Source organism: Mchenga conophoros, linkage group LG10, assembly GCF_057382185.1.
Source record: "Mchenga conophoros isolate Kocher_MC1m ecotype Shallow Benthic linkage group LG10, M_conophoros_male_GT1.1, whole genome shotgun sequence".
Lineage (NCBI taxonomy): Eukaryota > Metazoa > Chordata > Actinopteri > Cichliformes > Cichlidae > Mchenga > Mchenga conophoros.
Genome location: NC_140535.1, coordinates 14,754,744 through 14,765,924, shown reverse-complemented (window position 1 = coordinate 14,765,924; position 11,181 = coordinate 14,754,744). Strand labels below are relative to the sequence as shown.

The 11,181-nt window shown below is 45.0% G+C and overlaps 1 protein-coding gene across 1 annotated transcript; it reads left to right on the top strand.

Annotated features, from left to right (window-relative positions):
• Positions 1-76: 76 nt before the first annotated feature.
• arhgap35b (Rho GTPase activating protein 35b) lies at positions 77-9,734 on the top strand. The gene is made up of 7 exons (XM_085288652.1): positions 77-228; positions 1,926-5,833; positions 5,993-6,134; positions 6,533-6,610; positions 6,769-6,900; positions 7,113-7,218; positions 7,351-9,734. The coding sequence occupies exons 2-7, from the start codon at positions 2,120-2,122 to the stop codon at positions 7,760-7,762; spliced, it is 4,584 nt and encodes a 1,527-aa protein (XP_085144778.1). The 5' UTR covers positions 77-228; positions 1,926-2,119; the 3' UTR covers positions 7,763-9,734.
• The last annotated feature ends 1,447 nt before the right edge of the window (positions 9,735-11,181 follow it).

Here is an 11,181-nt window from a genome sequence, read left to right as displayed (position 1 = left end):
ACATTAGTGCAAGGAAAAAAACAAAACAGGAGAAATCCAGACATGGGTGAAGGATATTGTATTCAGATGAGCACATCGCACAAATTGTAGAGGTATTGGTTTCATGTGCGAATAGTTCCGACCCACAGTGCATTCTCTGCGGCTGCTTATGCACATCAGGCGGCGGCGAGGGCTGCGGCAAGAGCTGGCCTGACAGATGCAAGAGGAGAAAGGGGGAGAAATGCAATGGTATGTATTCTACGTGCTCGCTCTGCTTTATTGGCTATTTCCTAGCGAAGCTGTCGAGTGCTACACCCCAAGACAGCTGGGTAAATACATTCCCGTGAAAGGTTGTCTGTCTGTCGGTGTGCAGGAGGTAAGGCTATCCCGGCTCTCCGGCGCTGCCATTTCATTATGTAGACAGCAGGCCTGGCGTGGTCACCCCTCTCTGTGCACCCTCAAGCCCGTGTTAACTGTTAATCCTTTTGCAGAACATATAAGGTTACACAATCTTAGCTTTAAAAAAAGTAGGTTGTGTGAAGGGAATTGATTAAAAGGGCACTTTGGTGTGCTGTTTTGCTGATGGCGTTTTGGTAAAGGCATGCTGGTTGGTTTTTTTTCTTGATTTGAAAAGAACTTGTCTGCTCATTTGGATATCAGGCCTTGCTCAGCTGAGCTGTTTGGACTGCCCATGTTTGCTTCCGACCCCACTATGAAGTCATGGTCATATGGCAGGTTAAATATTTCTTCATGACTCATGCTTTTTTTGTTTTGTATTTTTAAATGCAGGATTTTTTCACTCAGGAAATCTTATTACACATTAATTGCATATGGTTTATTTTTAATTTTTTTTAGATCACATTATGTGCCGACTATTGTAGCAGAATTGCATCAGTGCTATAATAATAATAATAATGGAAGCATTAGTCAGTGCCATAAAATTGGCAGTAACATTAAGTGTCTTAAAGGTGTGAGCAAGTCCGTAGCCCTTTGGCAATGATGGTAAGTGTGACTAAGGCTGTTTAATAAGCTCTTCATTCATTTTTTTGGTCAGGGAAGATGCTTTTAAAGATAGCTGCTGTTTCCCTTAGGCTGAAGAGTGTTGACTGAGGCGCTTTCACCATAGTCATTTTAATGCTTGTCACCCCACTCACTGATCAGCTGAGGTCGTCATTTTAACAAAAAGGGGGGGAAAAGTACCACTCCCAACATGTTTCTCCAGGGATTAATGTCATCTTTTGATCCTCTGTAGATGTTTTTAAGGAATTCTGGCGATCAGTACAGCCGGTGTTGAAATGAGTCGATTAAATAAATTTGTCGATCAGATAAAAGATTATTCAAAAATTTAGATGAAGCGCAGTCAAGTGTACTTGCCCATTTTATTCAGTTCATTAATTGAATGTGCAAAAATGAGCCTTCTTCCTTATTTGAGATTGTGTTTGGCCCCCTGCAAGGAGACCACATTGCTGGTATTCCTGTTATTATATGTCTGTTTTCATTACGCTTTGCTGGTGGCAGGATGTATGCCAGTGTGCATATAATATTAATGCAGTGATGTCGGGCAACTTGAAATCAATTAAAAATAATGAGAACCAGTATTGGTTGGTGTTATGGGTTCTTTGTGGCATTTACCATTGAGAGGATTCATCAGTCTTTGTCAAACAAAGGGAATAAGCACAAAATGGATTAATATGTGCCTCCATTATTATTATTATTATTATTATTATAGATAGCATCTGTTGTTAAGAAGGATAAAAGTAAAAAATGCCTCATTCAAACTAACAAGTACATTTTTACATCTTAAAGTAGCATAATGCTATTTACTTTTATTATTATAGCTGCTCTTTCATACTGTTTTGTTTCCCCCCTTTATTTCAAAATGAGTTTTTGGTTGATTGCTTATTTTGTCTGATTTCATTTTTTTTGTTCTCTGTTTCTTTTGACAGGATCTGATTCATGCAACGAGTGAATGAAAGAACCGTCTGCTCATATCACTGCGGCGCTGTCTTATTATAATTTAAGCCCCAGCAGACGAAAGAGAAATCTGATCTCCTTTGTAAATCAGCAACTTTATGGACAAACATTCAAGTGAACTCCTTCATACAGTGCCTGTTTAAGGCAGGATGAGTGTCAGCAGGCTATGATGGCCAAAAAGCAAGATGCGCGGTCGCCCATTTACAACCTCATTGTGGTGGGTTTGTCCGGAACAGAGAAAGAGAAGGGACAATGTGGGGTTGGCAAGTCCTGCTTGTGTAATAGGTTTGTGCGTCCTAGCGCTGATGACTTCTACTTGGATCACACGTCCGTGTTGAGCACCAGCGACTTTGGGGGTCGAGTGGTCAATAATGATCACTTCCTATTTTGGGGGGAGGTGTCACGGGTTCTCGAGGAGGGGCCCGAGTGCAGGATGCATGTTGTGGAGCAGACCGAATTCATTGATGACCAGACGTTTCAGCCACACCGTAGCACTGCTATGCAGCCCTATATCAAACGGGCAGCAGCAACCAAGCTGGCCTCAGCAGAGAAGCTCATGTACTTCTGTACGGATCAGCTAGGTCTGGAGCAAGACTTTGAGCAAAAGCAAATGCCAGAGGGTAAGCTGCAGGTCGATGGCTTCCTCCTTTGTGTCGATGTAAGCCGTGGCATGAATCGAAACTTTGACGACCAGCTGAAATTTGTCTCAAACCTGTATGGTCAGCTGAGCAAGACTAAGAAGCCCATTGTGCTGGTCCTCACCAAATGCGACGAAGGAGTAGAGCGCTACATTAAAGATGCACATACCTTTGCTATCACAAAAAAGAGTCTACCGGTAGTTGAGACATCGGCACGCTCAAACATAAATGTGGACCTCGCCTTTCTCACTTTGGTTCAGCTTATCGACAAGAGCAGGGGCAAGCCTAAGATCATCCCATACTTTGAGGCCCTAAAACTCCAGAGTCAGCAGATAGCTTCTGCTAAGGATCGCTATGAATGGCTAATCAACCGTATAGTAAAGAATCATAATGAAACCTGGCTAAACACCAGTCGACGCATGAACAACTCCCCAGAGTACAAAGAATATGTCTTCTTGGAGGGAACGGCTAAATGCAAGAAACTTTTTCAGCAGCATGTCTACCGTCTGAAGCAGGAACATATTGAGAGGCGTCGGAAAATATACGTAAGCACTCTTCCTTTAGCACTTAGCTCTTTAGTGCCTGACCTGGATGAGATTGATCAGTTGAGCTGGTCTGGAGTACAGAAAGTCCTTGAGTCCAAGCAACACTTCACCCACTGGTTTGTTGTTCTGGAGGACTCGCCATGGGAGGATACGTCTCACATCGACAACATGGAAGATGAGCGAATCCCTTCTGACCTGTTGGAGACTGCTGAAGCAGAAGAAATTTTTAATGCCCACCTGGAGCATCTGCGCAATGAGTGCAAACGGGCGGAGATGAGGCAGGAGTTTAAGCAGAGACTGGCTTCCTCCCCCTTCGTAACACCTGGTAAACCTTGGGAGGAGGCCCGGAGCTTCATCATGAATGAAGAGTTCTACCAGTGGCTTGAGGAGCCAGAATACCTGGATCTCTATAATCGGCACCAGAAGGAGATCATTGACCGTGCTAAAGAAGACTTCCAGGAGCTTCTGCTGGAATACTCTGAGCTTTTTTATGAGCTTGAAGTGGATGCTAAACCCAGCAAGGAGAAGATGGGGGCAATCCAAGAGGTTCTTGGGGAGGAGCAGAGGTTCAAGGCACTACAGAAGCTTCCTGCTGAAAGAGATGCTTTGGTATTAAAACATATCCACTTCGTCTATCATCCCACCAAGGAGACCTGCCCTAGCAGTCCACACTGCGTAGACTCTAAGATTGAGCAGCTGTTAGCATCACGTTTTCCCTCCCATTACCCCTTTTTTGACGTGAAAGCTCATTTTGGGGACACCAAGGCTGACAGAATAAACCTCGTTATACTTGGGAAGGATGGACTAGCCAGAGAATTTGCCAATGAGATTAGAGCTCTCTGCACAAACGATGACTGGTATGTGTTAGACGGGAAGATGTACGAACTGACGCTGCGACCTATTGACGGAAATGTACGTCTTCCGGTAAATTCTTTCTACACCCCCACTTTCACTCCTCATGGGTGTTTGTGTTTGTATAATTCAAAAGAATCACTTTCTTATGTGGTGGAAAGCCTCGAGCGACTTAGGGAGTCAACTCTGGGCCGAAGAGATAGCCAGCTAGCACAGCTGCCGACTTCACTGCTTTTAGTCACTAAACGAGGTGTAGGATCATACGTTGATATAGGTGGTGACACTGCCTTAAACTTGATAACACAGGGGCAGCAGTTTGCAAGGAGATTGCAGTGTAGCTTTTTAGACCCCGCCTCCCCCGGTGTGGGCTACGGCCATAACATAAGTGAGACCCAAATAAACCAGGTGCTGAGGGGCCTTCTGGATATCAGGAGGAGCACATCTTTTAGTAGCAGCTCCCCACCTCTCCTCCCTGAGCCTCCAGGTCTCCGAGACTCTCAGCCAGTCCCAGAGGCAGACCTTCGCATTGTCATGTGCTTAATGTGTGGAGACCCCTACGACACCGAGCAGCTCCTGTCGCCTTTCTTAATGCATCAGCACTGCAGGCCCATGTCTAATAGCGGCACCTCCGTGTTGCTGGAGCAGACAGTTGGTGGACATAAGCTGGCTATAGAGCTCTCTCTGCTTTCATACCACGCCTCCTTCACTTTGAGGAAGAGCAGGTTAGTGCACGGCTACATTGCAGTCTACTCGGTCTCCCGAAAGGCCTCCCTGGAGACCCTTTGTGCATTCTTGTGCGAGGTGCAGGACATCATCCCTATTCAGCTGTTGGCAGTCGGAGATAGCCAGGCAGAGCTCACTGACAGCGATTATGCCTGTGAACAGCTGATCCAGGGGGAGGAACTAGCCCATGAGATTGAGGGTCGCTTCAACAGCGTGGTTTGTGGGTCTGGAGGGGTGGTGGGGGGCCTCCACAGGATAGAAATGTTTCATCCGTTTCTGATGGAGGTAGTAGAGAAGCGCAACATTGTGGAGGCCACGCACATGTACGATAATGTCGCTGAAGCGTGTACCAATGAAAATGTCTACTCCCCGCGCTGCAGCTCTCCTAGTCCTGTCACTATGTTCCTGGATTCCGAGGACGACGTAGAGCCGTCGCCACCGTACTATGATGGCACGCTCACATCTCACAGTAGCGGTTTCAACATGCCCGACTTAGATTCCAGTGACATCTCTGTCATATCTGATATCAGGGACTTTGAGAACAAACTGAACAACAAAGTACCCCCCCAAGTGAGAGTGAAACCAGGCGTCACTTTCGATTTCCGGAAAATGAGCCGTAACCCATATATCGACACGCTGGGTCATCGGCGGTCCTTACCCTCTGCTGTCACCTGGGTTCCTGGCGGCGACATGGGATACGATCCCTCAGACTACGCCGAACCCATTGACGCCGTTTCAAAACCCCGCCCGAGCAACGAAGAGATCATCTACTCGGTACCACATGACAGCACACAAGGAAAAATCATCACCATCCGCAACTCAAACAGGATGCACTCCAATGGAAACGGCTCAGACAGCGAAGCGGACAGCAGCTCTCTGGAACGAAGGAGGAAGTTCTCTGCAATTGGCGTGAAGCCTCGTCTTTACCGTGACCGCTCTAAGCGGCTGGGCAAGTTCAGTAGCTTTCGCACGAGCTTCATAGGCAGTGATGACGAGATGGGAGCTCTTCCAAAGTCCAAAGAAGATGACTTTGGGACCCTTAAAGGTGAAAGTCTAGTGAATGAGGAGAGCGAAGACCCAAAGAAGAGGAACATTCTGAAGAGCCTGCGGCGGACAGCCAAGGTGTGTTATTATTGAGAAAAGCCATTTGTCATGTTGCATAGCTTTCAAATTAGTGTAATGACTGGACATTTTGTTAGAAGCCATGGAGTGCACCTTGGTGTCAGCGTAATTATTGCTTTGAGATACTAAGAGTTTCGTTCTTTGCCTTTTTTCCTGCAGAAAACTAGACCAAAGCCCCGTCCAGCTATTCCCAAGCCCTTGGAGAGCAACTACTTCGGGGTCCCCCTGGTGAATGTGGTATCCCCAGACAGACCGATCCCTCTCTTCATTGAAAAGTGTGTCCGCTTCATTGAGACAACAGGTAAGTGCCTTTTTTTCCTCGTTAATTAACAGCTTATTTCGTGCTGTTCCTTTAATTGTGTTTAAAGTTTCATTCAGAGAAATTCTCACTGCACTCATCACTTATCAGGTTTTTAATTTGTACTTTTGGTAAAGGTCTTTTATGGAATTTATTTTAGTGATTAATCATCTTCACATTCCTGCAGAGTTCCTAAACCCATGCACCTGCTCATGACCATAATGCAATGTGAAATTAATAGTAGGGTGCGTTTAATCTTCAGCATCTGTTTAATCTTCGGCGTCTGTGTTGCCTCGTCTGTTTGCAAAGGGGCTGATGAAGTGTTTGTGCTTTGCTTGTTTCCCACTGTGACACCCATCCACGTCTTTCCCCTTTTCTCTGCTTCGCTCGTTCTCCTTCAGGCCTGAATACGGAGGGTTTGTACCGCGTAAGCGGCAACAAGTCGGAGATGGAGAGCATGCAGAGGCAGTTTGAGCAGGGTGAGTTGCTCATCGTACTTGTTTGAACCAGCTGTAATTATGTGACTGCCTAATCAAAACATGAGCAGGGTTACTGGAAGAAAGTGACACAGAACTCATTACTCATTCCCGATGAATGCTACGACTGACGGGTGTTAACTGTCATTCTCCCTGTGCAGACCACGGATTAGACCTAGTGGAGAAAGACTTCTCCATAAACACTGTGGCTGGAGGCCTCAAAAGCTTCTTCTCTGAACTGCCTGAGCCCCTGGTGCCTTGTGCTCTGCAGGTGGACCTACTGGATGCTTTCAGTAAGCAAACACTGCTGGGCTGGGAGAGTCTTTACTAGAACATAAAAAGATTATTTCTTTAGAAAGGAACAGGGGTGGGAAGGTTTTGGCAGAGCTGCTCCATTTTAGGTGTTTTAGTCTTGACAAACATTTTTCTGACGGCGTAGAGAGACGTTTCAGCTTTAAATCACTGTGTGTGATGAAGTCTTTAAAAAAACATCCTGTTTGTGCAGAAATCAGTGATAGAGAACAGAGGCTGTATACCATGAAGGATGTCCTGAGGAGGTTCCCCAAGGAGAATTATGATGTCTTCAAATATGTAACGAACCACTTACACAAGTAAGTCCCCTGTTTACGGTTTAAATCACTTTCATGCGTTGTCATCTATTTTTTTTTTTGTTTGCTTGTTTTTTACCCCTCCTCCGCTATATGAGAAGGAATCAGTCAGTGTACCTTTCTGTGTTTTCTCAGGGTGAGCCAGCTGAACAGGGTGAACTTGATGACCAGTGAGAACTTGTCCATCTGTTTCTGGCCCACCCTCATGAGGCCAGACTTCTCCACCATGGATGCTCTGACTGCCACGCGCACCTACCAGACAATCATTGAGACCTTCATCCACCAGTGTGCATTCTTCTTCTACAACCAGCCCCTCCTCGACTCCCCCACCGGCCTGGGGGGCCTCCCTGCCTCGCCCACCACCACCCTCGGCGGGAGCTCTGCCTACTCTTGTTACCGCTCCTCTCCACCTCACACCACCCCTCACTTCAGCCCCTTGCAGCAGTCCCCACCCACTACCCCCCAGTCTCCCCTGCAGTCTCTGCTCCCTCCCCTCCACCAGCACCCCCACGCCCACCATTCCCCCGCTGAACAGGAGACACTGTGAGAGACAATGAAACCATGTGTGCCCATGATGATGCTGGACCTTATCACCAACACACACTAAAAGAAAAAAAAAAAGAGTAAAAAACAAAAAGAAGTAAAAGAAAAAAATGTGCACATGCACATTTCATTTTTGATCATGATGGACAACCCAGGTTATGAGAACTTCCCCAACCTGCCAATTATGTTTATGCTTGTGTGCGTTGGAGCGGAGGCTACCATTACCAGTGAAGCTCCTTCCGCCCTCTGATCTCCTGGATGAGTGGATGTCGGGTCAGAGAAGTGGAGGGCAGAGGTCACGGTCACAGCGAGCCACCACTCATCCCATAATACAAAGAAATAGAGACCTCTATGCCAAGCTGGAAGAGAAAGACTTGGGGCCACCGTGTTTTTAGTATGTGTAAAAACTGTTTTTAGTTTCTTTTTCTCTTGAAAGTACTGCCACTGGATTTATAGTCTGGTCCTCTGTAGGTCCTTTGGGCAGCAGTTTGCTCCATATAGCAGAGTTTCCTCTGTGTCTGCCTTTTGGGTTTCTGTCATCGGCTCTACTTGAGGGGTCAGCATGGGGATGGGAGGGAAGGGAACGGTTGGGAGTAACACATCCAGGGATGCACTTTAATGATCACTGTTGGGTTTTTTCTCCTCAAAAGGGGTTTTTCTTTTTTTTGACATAGTTTTTTTTCTTACGTGATTTTAATTTCACAGCTCAAACAGCCATACCCATTGCCACGACAGAGCTCTGGCAGATCAAACTTTGTTTACATCAGATGTGTTTTTTGTATCCACAAACTTATCTGAAGCACTTTTTTTTTTTTTTTTTTTAATAGTGTAGTGTTTAAATATGAAGAAATGCCACACGGATTCATTGTTCATGTTTGTTTGTGTAGTGGTCAAGTGTGGCATCAGTACAGGCTTGTGAAACAAGATCCTTTTTGTAAAAAAAAAAAAAAAAAAAAGAAAAGGAAAAAAAGTGGATCCGGTGTGGGTGGGTGGGGGTTTCCCATTTTAGGTCGGTGGGAAATCCAAATCCGCTCGTGTTCCTCATTCATCCAGCCATGTGAAAAACTCGTTTTGTTTGTCCTCTTTTCTAGCTGTTGGTCGATCAGAGTGGGCGTATATAGGGATGCTTAGTTCGATTAGGCCGTTGGAATATCAGTGAAGGCTTTGCCTGCCGTCGGTCAAGTGAAGGAGAAAACTTTTGCCATTTTGAATGTGTAACCCAGCAACGCCATACATGCAAATTTTACGCTAGCATCTGTTGTCCACGTAAACCAAACACTTGAAACATGATAGGTTTCCGGACGTGTTGCTGTGGCTGTTTATCAAACCGAGCGCTTTGTATCCGTGTACTATTAACTCTGAAGGTTTAGTATTCTCAACGCACTGTCACTGCTAGTCCTGCTATTGAAACACAATGACCAGTGGAAGTGATGTGCCTGCGGATCGAGACGTTCAGGAAGCACCCGTGGCAGTTTACTTGCTCTAGTTGATTAGTTTTGTGCTGCAATATCGTCCTTCATTTTCGCTGAAAACAAGCAGCACTGATAATGAAGGCCTAACAACTTTAATAACGGTTAAGTCCATGAGAGGAAGCACTGTCTCTTTCAATGAAGGTGGAAGATGTGGACCAGAGGACTGCGGCTCTGCTGTAGTTCTCGGTTGCTATGACCACAGAATAGTGGGATCAACTGTATGAATATTTAGGATCAACAATTACTGGTACTTTTTGGGATCATGATGCTGTTGGAAGTCAGTCATTTTACCTGTTCGTCAGGAGTATAAAATGAGGGCTTTCCTCAAACCGTGCAGTGCTTGCAGCTGAACCTGGCGCAGAACCGACCAGACAACACGATTCCCTGGAGTATATAAATGTTACGGCATCGCTCTCGATGCCCATCCTCGGCAGATCCTGCTGAGGCAAAAAAAAAGTGAGTGCGTACTACTCTATGATGGTTGTTTATTTGTATGTTTGGGGGGGGAGGGGAGGGGGACACCACCTTTTAGTCAATGGTAGAAAACATTTCTAGTGTGTATTTCAATGATTGAAAGTCCATTTTTACAATTTTGTGAATGGTTCGAGGCCACCTGAGTTTAGTGCATGATTTAAAAAAATAAACAAAACACACATACACACACATGCGCACACACCAGGGGAGAAGGACGAAAGCCTCCCTCCCTGTTTTAAAACGTGAAATTAGAAGAAAACCAATACTGAAGTGAAAATAGCTGCAACGTGAAAGTTGATGTACTGTGCACCAGAAGCAAACCATGGAATTTGTCTGACTGAGAATAGTGTTTGAAGATGAAGGCCTTATGTGAACTGTATAATAGTTAATAAATTAAATCTTGTAAAATTGTCCCCAGTTTTCGCTGCTGCCTCTGTCTCCCATTGATCCTTTTCTCCGTTCAGGTTTGAAATGAGATTGGAGCTCCGCTGGTAAAAAAGCGCATTCTTTTGATTATACTTTGCGAAGCCACACAATAGCAGCCAGATGAAGGTTGTCACAACAGTAGAGACCAAGGAATTAAAAAATATCAATCATCCCATTTTGTAAGTTAAAAAAAGTCACTGTTGTGGGAAAATGGAGCGGAGGGCTAATGACAGTTTTTGAAAAGCCATTCTGCACTGTGCTCCCACCCGACAACATATAAGGCTGTTATTTTCCACTTTTTTAGCTGTGGAGTAAATAAGTGTGCTTTTTCTATTACTACTATTTTCTTGATTGACAGCTTAATAAACAAGCACAGCAACGCATGAATAGTCTACATGGCTGCTGGCACATATTGCCAAGGACAATGATTGAAGATTGTGTTGTATGAAACTTTTAATATAATAATCATCATCATCATGATAAGGTTATTCTCCACAGCATGCATGCAGAAATACCTTTACAGTAGTAGTAGGAGCTATTAGTGAAGCACACATGGTGCTTGTGACTCTGAAAAGCATCAATTATTCACAGTGTATCCGTCATGAGTGACTGCACGCTTTTGGGCGAGTACTGTCGTCACAGTATCTGTTAACCTCTGTGGGGAAGGGTCAAACATTATAGCGTTATGTCGCCCTCTTGTGGCCGTAGATCTGACACTGGGTGGGTGTTTCATTACATCTCGTCCATATTGTACAGTTTTCTGGCGAATCTTTACAAGCGTGTGTCTCTGTGTGTCTGTCCTTATGTACTGCTGTACATTTCTATTGGATTTACTTATTACGGTGGGCTTGTGAAAACACGATCACTTCTGTGGCTTAAGAACTTCTTGAAGTGTCAGAAAATAAACCACATGATGTCATAATAATATTATTACCTATCATGGCTCCACTATTCAAATAAAACTAAGGAATCCTGAGCTGAAAGAAGGTGTAGAGTTCAGTATTTTGGACAAGTCAATTCTTTTTCAGTCTTTCTCTTTCCAGTATGCAGA